The sequence below is a fragment of the Musca domestica genome, unplaced genomic scaffold (genome assembly GCF_030504385.1).
Source record: "Musca domestica strain aabys unplaced genomic scaffold, Musca_domestica.polishedcontigs.V.1.1 10, whole genome shotgun sequence".
NCBI lineage: Eukaryota > Metazoa > Arthropoda > Insecta > Diptera > Muscidae > Musca > Musca domestica.
The window spans coordinates 1,076,272-1,098,869 of NW_026712115.1; the positions used below are offsets into that span (position 1 = coordinate 1,076,272).

General features: G+C 35.9%; 1 protein-coding gene and 1 long non-coding RNA gene across 2 annotated transcripts in view; one reads left to right on the forward strand and one right to left on the reverse strand.

Moving 5' to 3' along the window:
• Nucleotides 1-667: 667 nt before the first annotated feature.
• LOC131803677 (kelch-like protein 17) overlaps nucleotides 668-22,598 on the reverse strand; it is a 97,967-nt gene continuing 76,036 nt past the window's right edge. The window contains exons 3-7 of the mRNA XM_059125165.1: nucleotides 19,376-19,559; nucleotides 6,773-6,869; nucleotides 6,263-6,499; nucleotides 6,085-6,191; nucleotides 668-3,111 (exon numbers count right to left, since the gene is read on the reverse strand). Coding sequence (XP_058981148.1) covers nucleotides 1,909-3,111; nucleotides 6,085-6,191; nucleotides 6,263-6,499; nucleotides 6,773-6,869; nucleotides 19,376-19,559 — 1,828 coding nt within the window. The 3' untranslated portion in view covers nucleotides 668-1,908. The remainder of the gene's footprint in view (nucleotides 3,112-6,084; nucleotides 6,192-6,262; nucleotides 6,500-6,772; nucleotides 6,870-19,375; nucleotides 19,560-22,598) is intronic.
• Nucleotides 19,554-20,831, forward strand: LOC109613644 (uncharacterized). Its single transcript, XR_002195124.2, has 2 exons — nucleotides 19,554-20,211; nucleotides 20,274-20,831. It is a non-coding gene; the product is annotated as an uncharacterized LOC109613644 (long non-coding RNA).

Below are 22,598 nucleotides of genomic sequence, written 5' to 3' on the forward strand. Positions count from 1 at the left end.
GAATTCATAAATACAGGAAAGACGCACTTCTGACTATTTCGTTAACGCTGATTTCGTTGAAGAATATAGTCAAATGTCTGTATCTCATATAGATGCGTTTCAGTCAAAAACCAATAATAAATGTTAATCTTTTGCCACTTCTGAGAGATTATAGGTCTTTGGGAAATATTGGTTCCAGATCTAGGAAGACCATTTATGTGCAACATCTACCAATAAATTGGAAATGAGCATATTAGTTTAAGTTGCTATTATTCGAAAATTAGAGAACGGAACCTGATGGTTTTCTTTTATTATTTGTCACAATATCTTGTGGAATTCTTTCGAGTATCTCGCCTATATAAACTGTATGGTTTATTATAGTGTTGTAGGGTATTCAACGGTCGGCCCCGCTCGACTGTAGCCTTTGCTTACTTGTTTTTAAATATCGATACAGAGCTCACATACATGTTGCATGAAGTTAGAGGGAGAATAAACGTAGGACCAAATCGGTTTGGATATCCTATTTTTTATTATAGTATGCATTTCATGGTCATATTTTGCATTCTAAAACCATGCGATTTTTTCGCATGCAGCTTATAAATACCATTAATTAATGAAACAACGTTTTTATTGAACTTTTGAAACACTTTTTTTTATTAGAAATATGAATAAATTATGAATGTGTTTTTTTATTTTTCATTTCTTAATACCATAGAGAATATGGCAAATCTTTGCAGATTTGCTTTTATATTTATATATTTTGTTTATTTGTAAGTTATGAATAATTTTCCTTTTTGATGTTTTGATAAGTTATCAATAGATGTGTTTTTTTTTGTTTTTGTAATTTTTCATTAAAAATTTTATAAAAAAAATTGTTCATAAGAGCAAAAAAATTTATGCTATTCTCAATATTTAATAAAAAAGATGTAAGTGGGCTTGTTGTTTTAGGTTAGGCTAAGTATAGTTTTGGTTAGGTTAGGTTCGACTCTATTATAAATTCATATTTGTTTTAGTGAATTCCTTTATGAAATCCAATCAATACTTATGATTATTATATATGTATATTTAGAACACCTTGTATAGCTTGTGCAAGGCATTTATTAATTTGGTCTTTTGTTTATTTCTTAAGAGTAATTTAAATCAATTCCACAATACAAAAAAGTTCTAGTGTGTCCAGCTACAGGCTTCTTCGATCCATAGATTAAAGTGTAAGTGTTCAGATAGGTTTTCTTTTGTATATTTTAATTCCCTAATAAGATACCAGTATTTTAAACGTTTCCTTTCTTTCTTTTGCTCTCTTGCGGGATCTGTTTTTTAGAGAAGAGTTTGATTTTGTTTTAGGGCCTTGGCCCTCTTGTACCACCTACAGCAAAAGGGAAGGTAAATCGAAGGAGCAGGAGGCGAAGAACTGGGTAGTAAGAAGGCAGTGAATTCGTTGGGCATATGTCAAAACTGTAGGTCGAACGCCTTATCTTATCTGTAGTACAAGTATCAGGCAGTTGATGGTTTGCCGCTGCCATCTTCGCTGTTGGGCCGCTCAGTGCGAGGGCTAGGCTCCGGGGCTGGGTTGCGATCACGGTGCCGCCTCAAGGTGGATGTCGATGATGATGGCGCCGAGGTGCTTAGAGTATAGGTTGGTGGCAAGACTACATTTAATAGATCCCCCGAAAGCATGCTACGTCCGCTCACTGCTCGGCCAGGCAAGATTGGATTGTTGGTGGTGGTGACACTGTTCGAAGATGTCGATGCCAGAGAAGACAATGTTGAAGTCACAGAATTTGATGATGTGGCAGCAGCAACAGATGCCGTTGCTGATGTAGTCATGCCGTTAGTGGCAGTGGGTGAGGAACTTTTCGAAAGAGTTCCCGTCGCCGTGCCATTAGCGGCAGCTGCATTAGCAAACGATTCAGCAATGGAGCTCAGTGCGGGTCATAAATTTGTAGTCTGTACTAGCCCCCTTTCCAAATGGAAGCAATCCAAGACGGCTGCACCCACCGAACTACGTCGAGCCACCATCGAATTAACAATGGTCCACTTGTTCAAACGTATATCATAACGTTCCACGGAATTCAACGAAGAAGAGCCATCATTACCGCCCAAGGCGTATAGGGCACCATCTACTTCCACAACTTCATGGGTGGACCGACGTGAATGCATGGCGGCTATGGGTTCCCAGCAATTACGGCGCAAATTAAACCTCTCACCACTGGACATACACATGGTACCATCATTGCCTCCGATACAATAAAGATAACCATCAGCCGAAGCCACACCGCAACTGCTACGTCTAGCCGTCATACTAGGCACCGGATACCAGCGTCCAACTCTTGGATCAAAACGTTCCACACTCGACTGATAATTGGTGGAATCGAAACCACCCAGTGAATAGATGCAATTATCCAAAACAGCCAGGCGACAATAACGGCGTCGTGTATTCATGGCTGGGCAAGAACTCCAAATCGAAGTCAACGGGTCATAACGTTCTGTGCTACTCAAGCACGAAGCTCCATCATAGCCACCGCATACATATAGCAAACCATCAAATGAGCAAATACCCAAGCAAGAGCGTTTGGTACCCATAGGTGTAATGTAGGTCCATTTGTTCGTCAAGGGACTGTAACACTCCGCGGTGGCCAGATCATTGACACCATCATAACCACCCACCACGTACAGACTTTTATGCAGCGCGGTTACACCTGATCGGGAACGACGCCACAACATTGGAGCAATGGTTGACCAGGCATTTGTCCGTGGATTATAAACCTCACATTCATTGTGTATGGCAAAGAGACTGCCACCACCAACAGCGAATACATAGGGCTTCATACCGTCCGGTCTTCGTTCATGAGTCCTCTGGCTGCCCATAAGACTTCTTTGTTCGGGCAAGAGATGATATTTCATTGCCTCCAACAGCAACTCCTTGCATTGTGAATCTTCACGGATCAGCGGTTCCGTTTCCACGCAAGTCATCAAAAAGTCACGGCTTACAAGAGGTAAACGCACATGACTCATCAATTCAGCAATGTGATTTTGACGCTCATCCAAATCGTGCTTGACCCAATTCAACACGGCATGGAACACTTTCTCCTCGGAGGATATATTCAGCAAATTGTTTGATATTAAATCTTTGACCTGCAGGAGAAAGAGATGGAGAGAGAGAGAGAAGAAGAAATTAACATTTTGAAAATTTTTGTTGTAACAACAAAATACTACGGTATCCCGAACAAACAAGCCAACACTGTTCTATTTTGAAAAATATTTAAATAGATCTGACAAACTCTGGAGACTCGAAGATAACTCTTTCAATTTGTTTAGAATTTTGTTAGAATATTGATTAGCAGGATTGAATATTTTTCCATTGCCTTGTACTGGCGTTGGCTGACCATACCAGAGCCGCACAGGTCAACGAGGTTTCCTTAAACAAGTGCTGCCTGCAAGGGGCTTGAGAATTCTGTTGCTAATCTACTTGATAAGGCTATCCAATTGGATAAGTCGATAGAATATAACCCCTAAGCAGTAATAAATGGTTGACATGAAGACACCGTTGACCTGCACATTCAGTCGCATCTGCGCTATGTGTCGAATAGTGTGGTCGTCCATTTAGTTTCGGATACTTTGATATTCCTCCCAATGAAAAAAAACGTTAAGATTATAGCTTCGAAATGCGACCTGTAACACAGGAAAGGAAGCGAGAATCTTCATAGAAACACTTTTTGAGTCGATTTATGCATGTCAGTCCGTCTGTCCATATATTCTTGTGAACAAAATGCAGGTCGTATTTATTATTCGATTGAGATGAAATTTTCCAAACAATATTTGTTTGACCCAAGGACGAACCCTATTGAAATGGTGATAATCAGATCAGATTAAGATATAGCTCCCATATATATCTTCAACCGATTTCGGGTTAATTGTACACCAAATAGTCAATATCAGTCCAAAAGTCTGAATTTGGTGCATCCGACCGAAATCAATCTAGAAACAAGTACATCGAATTCGGACAAAATCGGTTCAGATATGGTGTTTCAGTCTCACACATTCGTAATATGCATTCGACAACAATAATATATTGTACCAGATATAAGATACAGCCCAGAAAATACCTCTGCCAAATTTTACCAAGATCGATTAAGATTTGGATGTAGCTCCTATATACATATATCTTAAACTGATTTCGGGTTAATTGTACAACAAATGGCCAATATTAGTCTAAATAACCTGAATTTTGCCCCATCCGAATGAATTCAGTCTAGAAGCAAGTACATCAAATTTAGTGAAAATCGAAATAGCTATAGCTCCCATATATATGTTACATCCGATTTGGTGTTTAAGTCCCTCACATTTGTAATATTCATTCGACAACAATGATATTTGGTACCAGGTATCGTATAGAGCTCGGAAATACCTTTACCAAATTTTATCAAGATCTAATCAGATTTGGATATAGCTCCCATGCACATATCTTTATCCGACATCAGGTTTATTGTGCACCTAATGGCTAAAATCAACCCAAATGGACTGAATTCATCCTAGAAACATGTACTTCAATTTTGGTGAAAATCGGTTCAAATATAACTATAGATCCCGTACATATGTTTTATCCGAATTGGTGTTTAAGTCCCTCCCAAGCGTAATATGCGTCCTACATCAATGATCATTGGCACAAGATATCAGACACAGTTCTGATATAAGTGTTTTAAATTTTTTCAATATCGGTTCAGATTTGGATATAGCTCTCATATATATCTTAATCCGATTTTAGCAACTAGCCAATATCAGCCCAAGTGACCTGAATTTGGGCAATTCTGACGGGATTCAGCCTAGAAGCAAGTACTTCAAATTTTGGGTGAATATATATCCATAGCTTCCATATATATGTTTCATCCGAATTGATGTTAAAGACCCTTACATGCGTAATATGCACCCTACAACTCAAAAATACCTCTTCAGGTTTTATATACCTTTGATATACATCTTCATCCGCTTTTATGGATATAGTTCACCATATATGTAATATCAGCCCAAGTTGAATAGATTTTTTCATATTCAACCGAATTTTTGAATTTGGTGAAACTCAGTCCCGTATATTTATTGCTCCAACAAATATTTTTTTAATATAATCCTGCACTATACAGCAATATTGTTTGGTACTAGAGGTACAAAAGCCTCGATCAAATTTGTTGAAAATCGATTCAGAGTTGGATATAGTTCCCAAATTATGACTACTCTAAAACCATGATACGCTTTCAAATATTCCCAATATAATTTTTTTCGTTACGGAAGCCCTACTAAATACGCATAGTGGTGTAGGGTAGTTGAAAGTTGTTTAATACTAAAAACAAAAAAAGGAAAAAGTCCACTGGATTTTGAGCATTTCAACAATGTGGCTCTAAATTTTTATGGCAGAAGTACCCCGCGAGCATCATAGTTAATCAGGTTGTATTGCCTCCCCTTGGTCAACTCCCTGTTTTACTCTAAGAAAATTGAATCTATGTTGGTGATCATCTACTGGATAACTTTTTCAGACATTAGGAGGAGTAAAGGTTCAAGCATCTGTATAATTTTATACAACCCTTATATCACTTTCAAGTCACATTTTAAATAAACCCCATACTCAATATTTCCTAATTGTTGTAGCAAATGTTAGCTTCAATGCAATTAAGGACAATCCCATTTAATAATAATTCTCATTCACTTCGGGTGAATACCCGAATATATACTTTGCTTTTATCCACCTATGTCGTTGATCGATGGCCGACAAAGTACAAACATACGTGTGGCTCGGTGCAGCTCTTCCCAAGCCCTCAGCTCTTAGCACGCTCCTAGCTTTTTAACAAGCTCCCAGCTCACAGGCTGCTCAGGCTCACAACCAGCTTAATGCTCTTAGCCAGCTTCCAGTAACGGATCTCAATAGTAAACTAATACAAAGCATAGTCACACAGCCGACGACTGTCGAAACAACAACCATTCGATTGTCTTGATGTCTCTTTAAATTTTAATTATTCGTTAACTATGTGTTAAAGATTTAAGTTCAATTTGTATATAGTGTACTACGAAAATGTTGAGATCCAATCCCCGTCTCTTTCCAAGACACCCGTAACTTACCTCTTCAAATGGCAGTAATAAAAATTCCTCTGTTCCAACGACCTGTTGGAAATTTTGTAATGCATATTTATGCGATCTGGTGTGCAGCTCCTTGCACGAATGGGCATCTGTAATGAGAAAATCATGAAATCTCCTTCCAATACATGTTATTTATCTTCAGTTTCCACCGTCAACTTACCGGCAAAACTACGAATACCCAAACAGTTCGAAGGATGTAATTGACGTAACAAAAATTTACAGCAGGCTTCCCTAACCGAATGCATTTGCAGCAGACTCGATGCAGGCAATAGGACCTGAACATTTTGTTCGGTTATGGTAATCTCTCCCGTATAAATGTAATCGATTAAATGTTTGAGGGCAGTTACATCAATGTCATGCAGACGTACAATACCCTGGGTACGTTCCAGCATATCATCTGTAATGGACATATAGAAGGCGGGAAGAAACAAAAAAGATGGGAGGAGGGTAAAGTCAGAGCATGAAATATTATGGTAGTCAATTTTAAGAGCATTAAAGGAGTGTTTGTCTGGCTGGTGGAGACTCGATAAGAATGGAATATTTCACATACTGGCAGACAGTCCCACACATACACACATCCAGATACATATGTGTTTGGATGTGTACTTCCCATGTGTATCCCAAAAACGTAGGTATATTTTTGCATTTAGGGATTTGCTCCGTTACTTACCATTGAACATGGCATAGAAATAGGGGGAGACTGAGGCTAAAACCACTTTGTGGGCATGTAAGGTTTCACCGCCAACTTCCAAAGTAACATCGCATAACTATAGACAGCAAAAGCAAGCGTGGTGGCAGCAGACAGTTGAAATTCCGTAAGACAACGAGTCGGTGAGTAGATGTGTGTGTTGGTGTTTTGATTGGATATCACCAAATGATGTTTTGGGATTTTGCATTGAAAGAAAAAAGAGAAAAGAAAGAAAGAAAAAATGAATGTGTGAAAATCTTTAATGTTTTTGTTTAAGGATTTTTACGGTGGATCAAGTAATATTTTTCTTTTATTTGTAAATAAAATATATTTTCTTAAAAATGGAACAATTTTCAAGATTTCTTTGGTAAAAAATTGTTATGTAAGTAGTTTCAATTTTCATCCGAAAAATTGCATTTGACTTTTGTAAATCATAATGAGCAACCGGAGTGTATAACTATTGACTTAATTTATCATGTAGATTTTATTTTATACCCATCACTACTAGGATGTGAAACATTGAACTATGATCGAGGCTACCCCAATGTTACAAATATCAATATTTCAATTCACCGATCATTTAATTTTACCCAACCAGTTAAATTTATTTTCTAATTTACCTTTCAAAGAAAAGTTGAAAAATGTTTTTTTTTTTTTATTTTTTTGAGAAGAAGTAGACCGAAATACCTATTAAATAAGTATGAAATAGCTGACGTATTTTGCATTTTATAAGGCGGCCTGTTCCATAATTACAAGAATGTAAAAGTTTTTACTATGATAACCGATTTTCCCTTTAAGAAATAAAAATATGCAAAAAATTTAGATTCTTGCAGGTATGTCAATTTGTGGGGAAGGTACCGGAAGAAGAAGTGAACCGATATATTACATTTTCACAACAGATATTGCTTTTGTAGAAATCTTGGGATGTTTGAAATTTGAGAGAATTGAATGTTCAGTTCGCTTTTTTGATCGTTTTTATACCTTCCACCATACATAGCATGGAGGGTATATTAAGTTCGTCATTCCGCTTGTAACTCATCGAAATAATAATTTTAGACCCAACAAAGTATATAGGGTTAGATGAAAAAATTGCAACAAACTTCAGACTGCTGTCATTTCTAAGCCACTCGTCCGACAGCTGTTAAAATTATTCCAGTGACAGCTCATTATATTGCTTACAAGCGTACAAAAGCATTTTGGTGCGAATTTTCCAGAAAAAAGTTATTCGTGATGGAATTCATTATATTTAGCTAAAAAACCACAAGTGGCTATGGTTGGAGCACTCCAGCATTTAAATGTGAATAAATCTTTGTGTCTCGTACCATCGCTCGTTACCGTGATACTGGTAGCGTAGTCCGACGTCAAGGAAGAGGACGGAAGAAAACACCAACATCAGCAGAAATGGTTCGAAAAGTAAAGAAGCGACTTGATCGAAACCCACGACGAAGTGGCCGAAACATGACTCGTGAGCTGAACATATCGCGATATTCCATTGGGCAAATACTGAAAAGTAAAGCCACCGCAACAGAATGAAACATTCGTTGTGAAGAGCGATGTGAAAACAGCAGTTGCCAAAGACTTGCTGAAAATGTGCACCTTCGGTTGGTCACCAGAACTCAAGCGCCGGCCATGGTAATTGTGTGGGCCGCCATAACAGCCGATGATCGATCTCCGCTCGTATTAATCGACTGTGGCATCAGAATAAATGCCGAATATTATCGCGAAAATATTCTGGAGGGTGTATTAAAGCCTTGGGCACGCAAACATTTTGGCCGCAGACCTTGAACATTCCAACAGGACTCAGCACCATCGCACTCAGCGTGCGCCACTCAAGAATGGTTACAAAATGAGGTTCCTCGCTTCATTTCCAGCGCACAATGGCCACCAAAATTTCCGGATACTAATCCGATGGACTATTGAGTGTGGATTATTTTGCAAAACAAGTTTGGCACTAAAAAATACCAAGGTGCCGATCACCTCAAGCAAGCGCTTCGCCGGGAATGGGCCAAAATACCGCGAAGCAACATTCGGGCGGCGTGTGACGGCTTAAGTTGATAGAAATTTTGAGATGTGTGAAATTTTAAGACAATCGGACTTTTATTTCACATGTTATGAGATTTAGAATTATTCCTTTGTGGGGGAGGTACTTGTTGAAGTGGGCAATATTGTCAACTTTCAAACCTGACCTAGCTCTTACAAAAATAATGGCATTTGCAAAGTTTACACAAAATGGAATGATCCTTCCTCTTTCTGAAAGTGTTGAGATTTGAGGGGGAGATATCAGAAGGCGTGGACCGATGTTGTCCATCTTCGAACTTGATCTAAGTTTGACAATAATATTACGATGTACCAAGTTTAGAACAAATCGGACACTCCCTTCGAGAGTTATCGTGCGCATCAGCCAGACAGACAAACGGACGTTGAAATGGATTTGATCCTAATGTTACTAAAGAACACTATATCTCGTACCTTTTGCTATTTTGTGATCGAATACATCTAAAATCTTGACTTTTTAGTATAACAACTGAACTTACTGGTACTAGACTCCGTAATATTTGGTTTTAGTTGAAAAGGTGGATCTAATATTTGGTATCTGCTGGTGGGTAGGGATTTAGAAAGAGAGTTGGGTTTCGAAATGCGTTCAGTAAGCGTAGGAAAGGTACTAAATGTTGGTATTGCACGAATAGTGCTTGAAATCGGAAATTTGGCATTAGGTTCACTGTTAGAGTGTAGGGTTGATATTTGGAGGTACTAAATGGTACTATATACGGTACTTGGGTAAATACGTACTAAAAAGTACGAAAATTACTAAATTAATTATCAACTTTGGTATTTGGGGAAGAAATAGAGCTGGAAATCTGAAATTTGGAGTGAGAGTCTTTGAGATAGACAAACTAAAGGGGTTTTCGAAATTCTAACAATGCGTGTACCAAAGATACCAAAACTGGTACCACTTGGAATTATGTAAACGGAGAGTGGTAAAATCTCGAAATTTGGTTTGTCTAGAAATTTAATTCTTGGAACTGAAGAAATTGGGAATTTGAGATAAAAAGGTGGTTTTGGAAATTTGTAATACAAGTGCATGAAAAGTACCAAGTAGTACTATATTTGGTACAATTTGGTATTGAGGGAACATACAGTGCTTGAAATTTTAAATTTTGGTATTATGGTCGCTGTTCATGTGTAGCCTGGAAATATGGAAGTGATTTCGGAAATGTGTACTATAATTGTACGAAAAGTGCTAAGTGATACTGAATTGAGTTTCGGGTGAATGGATAGAGCTGGAAAACCGAAATTTCATATCTTTCAAGATATGTCAAGAGATGGGACCGGTTTGAGTAGTAAAATTATACGAAAAGTACTAAATATTACTAAATTTGGTATTGAGTGAATGTAGAATCCCGACATTTGATATTGAGACCTCTGTTGGTATCTGGTCTTGAGATCTGGAGGTGGTTTTGCAAATTTGTCCTATAATTGTTCGAAAAGTTCTAAATGGTACTAATTTTGGTAATCTGCCGATGAGATGGAGAGATGTAGATTATTTTGGATATACGTACTAAACTTGGTATTGGGTGAAGTGATAGAGCTGAATTTTTGAAATTTGATATTTGATATTGGTCACAGTTGGTTTCTAGGGTTTACATATGCAGACGTTGAAATAGTTTAGAACCAACAAGTAAAAAAGCAATAAGTTCGCCTGGGCCGAACTTTGAATACCCTCCACCATTTGGAACGAATTAGAAAATTTTCAAAAAACTAAAATCCTTTAAAAATTCTGTTAAAATTTTAAAAATACCAAATATCGGAAAGTGCCGATATATTGGGCGGATTTACGGTATTGTAGACAAATCTGTCTGGGGGTAAAGTACTCACACAGAACTCATTGTATAGAATTTCCGACAATTCCGTCGAAAAATGTGGGTAAAATCATCAAAATACCGAATATCGGGGAGTACTGTTATATGGGGATATACGAAATCATGGACCTATATAGACAATTCTCTTTCAGGGGGGTGAAATACTCATAAGGGACTACTTGTGTGGAATTTCAGACAATTCTGTTGAAAAATGTGTGTAAAATCATCAAAATACCGAATATCGGGGGATATCGTTATATGGGGATATACGATATCGTGGACCTATATAGACAATTCTCTCTCAGGGGTAAAGTACTAATAAGGGACTCCTTGTGTGGAATTTCAGACAATTCCGTTGAAAAATGTGGCTAAAATCATCAAAATGCCGAATAACGGGGGGAACCATTATATGGGGGCAATACGATATCGTGGACTGATATAGCCCATCTTCGAACTTGACCTGCCTGCAGACAAAAGAGAGATCTGTGCAAAAGTTTAGCTTCTTATCTTAATTCGTTTAGACTGTAGCGTGATTACAACAGACGGACGGACGGACAGGGCTAAATCGTGTTAGAATTTTACGCTGATCAAGAATATATATACTTTGTTGGGTCTAAAATGATTATTTCGATGAGTTACAAACGGAATGACGAACTTAATATACCCTCAATACTATGTATGGTGGAGGGTATAAAAAACTGGATGTGAGATCATTGTGCAATGGTTTTACTAATATCCTCCTCGGTAAACTTAACAAATTGTGCGTAACACGAACTGTTGGAACGAAACTAACATTTTAAGCTGGACATTTCGCTGACGAAGTAGCTGACAGTTGCTAGTAAAAATATTAAAAGTAAAACCAGTAAGGAAAGCTCAAAAGTCGGGCGGGGCCGACTATATGATACCCTACACCACTATGCATATTTAGTAGAGCTCTCGTAAAAAGGTTTATACAGGGCATTTCAGAGCTCTATGAGATATTTGGTACAAAATCAAAATCTATCTATTTCTATCGTGCATTTTACGAACTATAGCTATCTCTGAACCGGGTTTCTCCAAATTTGACGTATTAGCTTCTAGACTGAATTCGGTCTTATGTACGAAAATTCAGGTGATTTGGGCTGATATTGGCCCTCCATTCCTGTGGAGTGCATATTACGGATGTGAGGGACTTAAAGACCAAATCGGATGAAAGATATATATGGGAGCTATAGCTATATCTTAACTGATTTTTACTAAAATTGGTGTACTTGCTTCTAAGCTGGTTTCGGTTGGATTTGCCAAAATTGATGCTATTACGGCCATTTGGCGAAATCGGATGAAGGTATATATGGGAGCTATATACAAATCTAAACCGATTTCGAAAAAATTTAAAACAGCTATTCCTGTGCTCCATCTAATATATGGTACCAAATATCACGGTTGTGGAGTGCATAGTAGGAATGTGAGGGACTTAAAGATCAAATCGGATGAAAGATATATATGGGAGCTATAGCTATATCTGAACCGATTTTCTCCGAATTTGATATACTTGTTTCTAGGCCGAACTCGGTTGGGTGTGCCAAAATTCAGGTAATTTGGACTGATAGTGGACATTTGGTGCACATTTAACCCGAAATCGGATGAAGATATATATGGGAGCTATATCTAAATTTGATCCGATTCTCACCAATTTCAATAGGGTTCGGGTTCTCAAAAGTAACTATGGGTCTATCTCGTTTCCTTCTCCATGTTACAAACAAATGCACAAAGACATAATACCCTTACCACTATGTGGTGTAGGGTATAAAAAAATCCAATGGAAAATTACAAAAAAATTATATTTCATTTTCAATAAATGTCGTTGAAATGATAATGTAGTGGACTAGAAGTATCGCGGAAGTAACTTCTAGGAAATTTCGTCGATGTGGTTCATTTCTTCACGAATGGGGTAATTTCCGGGTGACTTCCGCGAATGTTTCTATCGGCCTTGTGTCACGCTGAAGTCACTTCCACCATAGTTTTGGTTGTTATGATAATCATGTGTAGCCATAACTGACATCTTCATAGGATTTAGGGTGCCTATGTTTACTTTTCTTCTCTTTCTTTTACACTTAAATCCAAGTAGTCGAAGTTCGTCCATTTAAATAGGGTCACAAACACGCTCCACAATCTCCTCACTGCGTGAAGATTGTGTAAGTAGAGCCATAGTTGAGAAATCTATTGAATAGCCATGTAGAGAATGAAATAGACGGCTTTTCACATGAGCAAAATTATATCCGCACTAGGTCTACGGTGAAATAATTTTTTGTTAGCAAAGTTCTTAACTCAGTGATCGGCAGTACTTTGGGAGGTCTGAACTAGCGCCAATTCAACAAGGTGTCACTGTTGCAATGTTGGTGTTGTATACACAGTCATCAAAAGCCACATTTTATGGATAGGTATCATCCAGACGTAAGTTCGTAGGAGACCAATATTTGTGATTTGTTATGGTACCTCATATATGTTGGATGATTTATTCAAATATAAAAAAAGCCAAACGAATATATACTTCAAGCACTCCATTGAAGGTACAAACGTTCTTGCCGAACATTTATTCTTATTGCATAAAACCTTACCATATGTATCCTTGTATCCTTTCAAAATATGTGTTCTAAAATCACCAAATTTTGTTGAGCGCCATGACATTATAACATATTCTATTTTATTGAAGTTTCTATCTGAGTTTTGGTTGCATGTGCAAAACATCACTGCGTATACGTGCTGTCAATATGTATACGCACCATTAACTCTCCTAATTACCGAAGAGCTTAGTTAATTATTGTAATCAGACATCTTATTACAGTTATTCGAATTTTCACCTATCACAATTCAGTTTAACAGCTGTTTCATGTTACCAACAAAATCCTAATGAGATTTCTTTTAATTTTCTTCTTCGTCTTCTTTAATCACCTGCAGCACTGAGCTATATTAAATTTCCATTAACTTATAGTCTCTGCAATGCAAATGCCAATTACACGTCTTAATGAACGATTATTTGGCATTAAGGCAAGTCGACAAGAAATTTTCTCAAATTAAGTCTCAGCTATTCCCACTGTTCCCATTGGACGAGAGAAAAACAAAATAATCCATAGGCATAGAAAAACGTTCTGGGCTTCGAAGTGTGTTTGACTTCTACATGACCCTAAAGCAATAGCAAGACATGCAACCACAAACAATTTGTCAACCTCTTTCCATGGAAGATTTGCTGAGCAAAGTGTCACTTTAAAGAGTATGAGTATGGGGTTCGTGTACCCAGAATGTGGGTGGTTGTGTGTCTCAAAATCCTACACATGAAAACGGAACGAAGTTTTCTAATAGAATTATGTTTGGAATGTGTGTGCGCCGGTTGGCTGGCTGGCAGATTTGGAAGTTGCCTCCTCTATGTAGGCAAGTTAGGTGATAGGTGTTAAAAATAACATGACAAGTTTCGACACCAACCGTATCGTCCATTTATCCATCCAGCCATGTTCACAACAATGTCTGTGCCAGCCGGCACAGAAATGTGAATTACCCTCGAGTATATGAGACAACAACCTAAGGCATGAGGAAGAACGAACAAGTCAATAAACTCAAAGTACATATGTGCACAGATATGTGTATTTCCCCGCCGTTGACAGTTTGTAACCTTTTCCAGTGGAAATTAGAAGAAATGGGGAAGTGGTCTCCATTGAATTCAATACGTAAATTGAAAAACGTAAACAACAACAAAATAAAAAACAAAACACATTCGCGCCTTCATGTCTGGCACGTATTGAATGAAACGACATGACAACGATATATGACTGGGAAACGTTGATGAGGTAGGTTCTACTTGCACACACGATGAGCTTTAAATAACGTTCTGAAGAAATATACAGTAATTTCTGTCGATGTGGGAAATTTTTAATTTCGATTGAAATTCTTCGCCTGAGGTGAGGGTAGCACAGGCGGTTCTAAACAGTTTTTAGGGACCTTTATCAATGTAGACTTTTTACGTTTCTTTTTTAGGGATCTATTACAAATAATTTTTTTTTTAAATACTGGATAGCCCAAAATATCAAATTTCAACTGATTCAGTAAGAAATTGAGGCAGAAACATTGCAAATATGGAAAATTATTAGCCATGGATATTTTAAATAATATTTTCAATAACATTTTTTGTTTTTGAAATATGTCAGAACCTTGGTGAGTCCAAGAAACTTGGATTTGTTTAATTGGTTTAAATATTTTTAAAAGCGGGATGTTTTTAAAAATATTTCCAAAATTTTATTCTATCTTTTCCCACTGGTAAAAATTACCATCGTTCTCCACTAATAAACATACGTTGATTTATAGAAACAATAATAGTGGTATTAAGCCTAACAATTTTGCAACAACAAAAAATATTTTTTTAAGATCTTATTTATTTAATGTTTAAAAAATATTTTCAATGCCTTTTTGAGTCTACTAATCGTGGATTTAAAAAATATATTTTCAATGACTAAAAAAAGATTAAAAAAAAAAAATAGTTTCAAAGCCTAAAACGAGGATTTTTTAAATTTTTTTTAAAAATATTTGCAAAATTTTATTGAATCCAACAAACTAAAACTAAACTTTTTGTTTCCAACCTACGTAGATCTTAAAAACCATTTCAAAGCCTCAACAATGCTCAATAATCGTGGATTTTTTAACAATATTTTTAAAGCCATGCCGATTTTTTTATATATTTCAAACCCTTCTTGAGTCGACTTTTTAAAAACCTTATTTTTATAACCTCCACCAAAAAAGGTATGGAGGGTATATTAAGTTCGTCATTCCGTTTGTAACTCATCGAAATAATCATTTTAGACCCAACAAAGTATATATATTCTTGATCAGCGTAAAATTCTAAGACGATTTAGCCCTGCCCGTCCGTCTGTTGTAATCACGCTACAGTCTAAACGAATTAAGATAGGAAGCTAAAATTTTGCACAGATCTCTCTTTTGTCTGCAAGTAGGTCAAGTTCGAAGATGGGGTATATCGGTCCACGATATCGTATAGCCCCCATATAACGGTACCCCCGATATTTGGTATTTTGATGATTTTATCCACATTTTTCAACGGAATTGTCTGAGAATCCACACAAGGAGTTCCTTGTGGGTACTTTATACCTCGGCAGAGAATTATTTATATCGTATAGCCCCCATATAAAGGTACCCCCGATATTTGGTATTTTGATGATTTTATCCACATTTTCAACGGAATTGTCTGAAAACCCACACATGGAGTTCCTTGTGGGTACTTTATACCTCGGCAGAGAATTATTTATATAGGTACACGATATCGTATGGCCCCTATATAACGGTACCCCCGATATTTGGTATATTGATTATTTTATCCACATTTTTTAATGAAATTGTCTGAAATTCCACAAATGGAGTCCCTTGTGGGCATTTTACCCCCTTAAAAAAGAATTGTCTATATAGGTCTACGATATCGTATATCCCCCATATAACTGTACCCCCCGATATTCGGTATTTTGATGATGTTAGCCACATTTTTCAATGGAATTGTCTTAAAATCCACACAAGTAGTTCCTTGTGAGTACTTTACCCCCAGACATAGATTTTTCTATATAGGTCCACGATATCGTATAACCCCCAATATAACGGTACCCCCGTTATTCGGTATTTTGATGATTTTAGCTATATATTCGAATGGTATTCTCTGAAAATCTACACAAGGATTTTTTGTGAGCACTTTAACCCCTGAAAGGTATTTGTCTATATAGGTCCACAATATCGTATATCCCCCATATAACGCTATCCCCGATATTCGGGATTTTGATGATTTTAGCCACATTTGACAATGGAAATATCTGAAAATCCACACAAGGAGTTCCTTGTGAGTACTTTACCCTCAGGCATAGATTTGTCTATATAGGTCCACAATAGCGTATATCCCCCCTTATATATCGGCACCTTCCGATATTAGGTATTTTAAAGATTTTAACAGAATTTTCAATGGATTTTATTTTTTTGTATATTTTCTAATTCGTTCCAAATGGTGGAGGGTATTCAAAGTTCGGCCCGGTCGAACTTACTGCTTTTTTACTTGTTAATTATATTTCCTAAAGCGAATATCTTCAATAGTGGATTTTTAAGAATAAATACATATTTTCAAACATGATTTTTTTTAAAAAAAAATATATATATATCTAAGCTGTTTTTTTAATATTTTAAATGCTGGATTTTTTAAGAATATTTTCAAAAACGATATTTTCGTACGTGAATTAAACTGTTTTTGAAGTGGATCCTTTAAGAATATTTTCAAAAGCGTTTTTTTTTTTAATTTTTTCAAGCGTGAATTTTTTAGAATATTTTCAGAAGTGGACTTTTAAGTATATTTGGATTTTTAAGAATATTTTCAAACATAAGTTTGTAAGAGTATTTTAAAATGTGAATTTTTAAAGATTATTTTCAAACATGGGGTTTTGAGAATATTTTCAAACTTTTTTTCAAAAAGTTTCAACTATAGATTTTTTTATTATTATTATTTAATTTGTTTATACATAGATTTAAATATAATTTTATTTTCAATATTCTTTTCAAATGTTTTTTTTTCTGTTTATTTTTTCAAACCTAGATTTTTAAACAGCTTTTTTTGAAACATTAATTTTTAAAAATATTTTCAAATGTTGTTTTTTTAATATTTTCATACATCGATTTTTATGAGTATTTTCAAAGCGTTGATTTTTTAAAGTATTTTTATACCCTTCACCTTAGAAGCAGGACATTCCGTTTGTAACACCTCTAAATATTTGTCGTATTTGTGATCAGCCCATACTTCTAAGTAGATTTATTAATATGTCCGTCATTCGAAATCGAGATACAGTCTAACGTTATTATTTACATTGTTTGGTATTGAGAATGAGTTATTTTTATTTTAAGATCTCTTTGATTCCGACAGACAAGAATTTTAATGAAAGTTTTTTTTTTTAATATTTTCATAACAATTTTGTTGGATTTTAAATAATGTTGAATGAAAGCCTTGCTGATCTCTAGAAACGCAGATTTTTTAAAAAGAGATTTTTAATTATTTTTAAGGGCTCCCTGAGAATATAATTAGTTTAAAATCTTAGCAGAGAAATACAAAAAAGGGATTTTTGAGAAATTTTTAAAGACTTGCTAGGTTTGACATACATATATAGATATAAGGTCATTCAGGGACCTGCAACAATGCATTTTTATACCCTACACCACATAGTGGTAAGGGTATTATGTCTTTGTGCATTTGTTTGTAACATGGAGATGCAAGCGAGATAGACCCATAGTTACTTTTGAGGATATCCATAGAATCACTTTCTGAGTTGATTTATGGATGTCAGTCCGTCTGTCGTCCGTCTGTTCATGTATTCTTGTGAACAAAATGCTGGTCGCATTTATTATCCGATTGAGATGAAATTTTGCACATATCATTTGTTTGACCCAAGGACGAACCCTATTGAAATTGGAAATAATCGGTCAAAATTTAGATATAGCTCCCATATATATCTTCGACCGATTTGCCTTTTATTGTGCACCAAACGTGTAATATCAGGCCGAAAATTATGGAATTTTGCACATACAACCTTAAAATAAGTATGCCAAATTTGATCGAAATCGGTTCAGATATAGCTATAGCTCCCATATATATTGTTCATCCGATTTGTTATTTTTGTCCAGATATAGCTATAGCTCCCATATATATTGTTCATCCGATTTGTTGCATTTGTTACCCACAGCCGTAATATGCACTCCGTAACAACAATATTCAGAGAAATATATCAAATTAGGCCTGAAAATAAGTTTGCCAAATTTGATCGAAATCGGTTCAGATATAGCTATAGCTCCCATATATATTGTTCATCCGATTTATTATTTTTGTCCTCCTCAGCCGTAATATGCACTCTGTATCAACAATATTTGGGGAAATATATCAAATGCAGCTCAGAAATATCTTTGCCAAATTTTTTTCGAGATCGGTTCAGATTTGGATATATCTCCCATATATATCTTTATCCGATTTCAAATTAATTGTGCCCCAAATGGGCAATACAAGTCCGAATTTAAAAGATACAAATGCTTCGGCATATTTAGTCCTTTGAATTTTAAATTATAATTATAATCATAGGATGTATGATTGAATTCTCCCATAAAAACTTTTAATTGTTATGTGGAGCTCTACTAATTTATCAAAGTGGTGTAGGGTATCAAAAATTCGGTCCCGCCCGACTTTAGGACTTTCTTTACTGGTTTACTAATATTTTAATATTGCAGCTAATGCCTTTAAAGAATATGGTCAAGATCATTTGGGGCCTTTCAAACCACCATTTTTTGACTATTTACCCCAAAGCCCTATTGTTGCAAATTTTTTAAAAATATTTTCAGGGTCCGACTTCTAAGAGTTAATGAAATAAAACAAATTGCAAAATTTTTTCTTTTATTTCTATGCCTTGGAAATCTTATAAGAATACATTCAAGGCCTTGCTGAAATGCAGCAATATCACATTATCACCCGCGTTTACTGTATGTGTTTTTTTCTTTTATTGTCAGTTTAGGTAGAAATTAAAATCATCTGCTGTCTTTGTTGTAGGAAAATTAATTTATAATGTTTTCTTTGTTTGTTCTTATTCGTTGATTCCTTCTGTCTTTCATTGACAAGGATATTAAATATAATTTAGAAATTAATTGTATTTTATTGCCTTCGTTGTATTATTAACATTACCTGAGCATTTGTACGCATTTGATTAATCGCTGCAAACGATGCCACACAATGTCCTGGATTTTGATGATGTGCCTGTGGTAGAACTTCCTCATTTGGTCCCGGTGGGCTAAGATCACTCGGTGTCTGTGTTGAATTATTGCTGGTGGTGGTGACATCTTCACTGTTGGCAGTGTTGTCGGTGGAACTGCAAATGATGAAAAAAGGAAACAAAAAAAAAATTGAAATCCGCAAAGCTTTTTCCAAGGAATCAAGAAAAATAAATGAATGTCAAGAGATTAAGAAAGTCCTGTGAGGATAATAAGTAAAATTATATGTTTGAGGAATATTGGAAAAAGAGATAAAGGGAAGGAAGGCTAAAATTAACTTTTTCCTGAGTGTACCTCTCCTTTCAACTTAAATTGTCTCAATCTCGTCCAAAGTCTTTCATAACAAATATTTTATGAAGAATCTTTAAAGTTCAAAAATGTTCTCAATACGGAGCCGACAATGTATTCCCACAACCATAAAAAGTACTTGACAACATTGTTGCTGTAGCTCTAATGCCATATCCATGTCGCGGTGTCCATTAGTGCGAGTCATTAAACCAAAATGTTCTGAATTTCTGGTGTAACATGTCAATGTCTTAGCCATAAACTAATGCCGAACGTTGTTGCTACAAATTAACATTGATGGATGTCATAAATTTTTATGTGCACTCTAAGGCCAACCTCACCCTTAGACTACAAGATATTTGAACACAAGGGTGTTAAGTTACAACAATGTTGCTTTACTCTTTTTCCGGGGTTATTTGATTCTGCAAATATCGTTGAGCAGCAGCATATCACAAAAATCAATTGGTATCCATTTTATTTGAACGAAATGTCCTCGCCAGCAATTAACCTCAATTCACTTGTTTTAGCAATACAATCCGAATTACATTTGTTCGGTTATCGGAAAAGGAGAAACGTTAATCGGGCGGTGAACGAATTGGCTATACACACCACAATCCCGTAGAACAATGCTCTGACTATCAAAGTCCCCAAATGGCAATCGTTGATTGTTGGAAAATGACTCGTTGTCGGTGGTGAGCCATGAAAATCACAACAATGATAATCACAACAACCACCATAGCCATTAAATTTTTGGACCAGAGTTGCTGATTTGGGGAAATGCTCTAAAAGTTGGATGCTTTATATGAATGAAGGGCAATGATGAGCTTTATATATTCTTAAGACCCCAATGGACACTACAAACGTGGATTTATTATTATTATTATTTTTTTTAAATATTTCTCCATGTTTAAATAGTATTATTTTTGTGGTCCTAATGGACACTGCATGCGAGGTTTTGTCCAGAATATGAAGCATGGGTTTACTAGCAAGTTAAAATTTTAGATTCGTTCCACCAGTTCATTTTAGTACTCAAAATTCATAATTTGTATATTATTTCTTGAATAAAATTTCCGAACAAAACTTCATACTTTCAACTTTTCATAGAAAGGGATAATCGAAAAATATTTACTTTCGAAAGGTATACTAGTTAAATTCTTGCACAATGTTTCCACATCCAATTTCTCTGGGCAAAACTTTTTCCACATCTTTTCATAAAAAAAATTGGCCACCGCCATATCTAAGTCCTAGAAACCACCAGAGACCTAGGTATCAAAATTCAGGAATCATTGACTCAACGACAAATTTTATTACCAAATAGTACTTTTCGAACAATCATAGTACGTATTCCCATATCCACCTCTTTTTCTCAAAACTATATATCAAGAGTGGCCTCCATGTCAATGTCAGAATTCCAGTTCTGTCCTTACACCCAATTCCAAATTACCATGCCATGCATGTCCAATTTACCATATTTTTCGTACAGTTATACCATGCATGTCCAAACCCACTTTCTTCTTTCCACCCTAGACACCAACAGTGACCTCTATACCAAATGGCGCATTTCGATCATTTTGTACTTTTCGTACGTTCATATTTCGCACTTCCACAATCAGCCCTTCTCTCAACCACAGACACAAAAAGTGATATCCATATCAAATTTCAGGGTTCCAGCACTTTTACTTTCTCCAATACCAAGTTTAGTACTATTAAGTAATTTTCTTACAATTATAGTACACATATCCAAAACAACCTCCATATCTATATTTCAGATATCAACAGAAACCTCCATATCAAATTTGAGGATTCCAGCCCTATTCCTTCACCCAATACCAAATTTAGTCCCATTGAGCACTCTTCGTACAAATATAGGACGCTTTTTTAAAACAACCGTAATATCTCAATGTCAGACACCAATAGTGATGTCAGGATTTCAGCTTTTTCTGCTCCTCTCACAACCTCTGACACCAACCGTGACACCCATATTAAATTTCAGTTCTATTCTTGCACACAATACTAAGTTTAGTATAATTTAGTACTTTTCAAGACTCCAAAAAAGACCTCCATATCTCAATCTCAGATACCAACAGACATTCAATTTTTCCATATTCAATTTCAGAAATCGTGCTCTATTCCTTTACCCAATTCCAAATTTTGTAAAATTTAGTACGTTTTGTACATATATAGGACATATTTCCAAGCCGTTGCCAAATCTCAAACACAGATACCATCAGTAATCTAAATATCAAATTTAAAATTTTATCTCTATCCCTTCACCCAATACAAAAACAAGTAAAAAAGCTGTAAGTTCGGCCGGACCTGCACAGACAATTTTCTGGCATGGGCTGAAGTATCCATTACGAACTTCACATGCGAAATTTGAAACAGTCCCGGTAAATAATGTCGCTAAAAACATCAAAATACCTAATATCAGGGGGGTATGGTATATGGGGGCTATACGAAGACGTGGACCTACATGGCACTTTTTCTGTTTTATGCTGCAGTATCTATTACGAACTTCAAATACCAAATTTGGAACGATTCCGTTAAATAATGTCGCTAAAATCGTCAAAATACCGAATATCGGGGGGTATAGGGGCTATACGAAGACGTGGACCTACACAGATTATTTTCTGTCTTAGGCTGAAGTATCCATTACGAACTTCAAATGCCAAATTTGAAAAAAATTCCGGTGAATAATGTCGCTAAAATCATCAAAATACCAAATATCGGGAGGTACCGTTATATGGGGGATATATGATAACTTGGACCCACATGGCCCATTTACGAACTTAACCTGCCTACTGGCGAAATATACATGTGTGCAAAATTTTAGCTTTCTATCTCAATTTGTT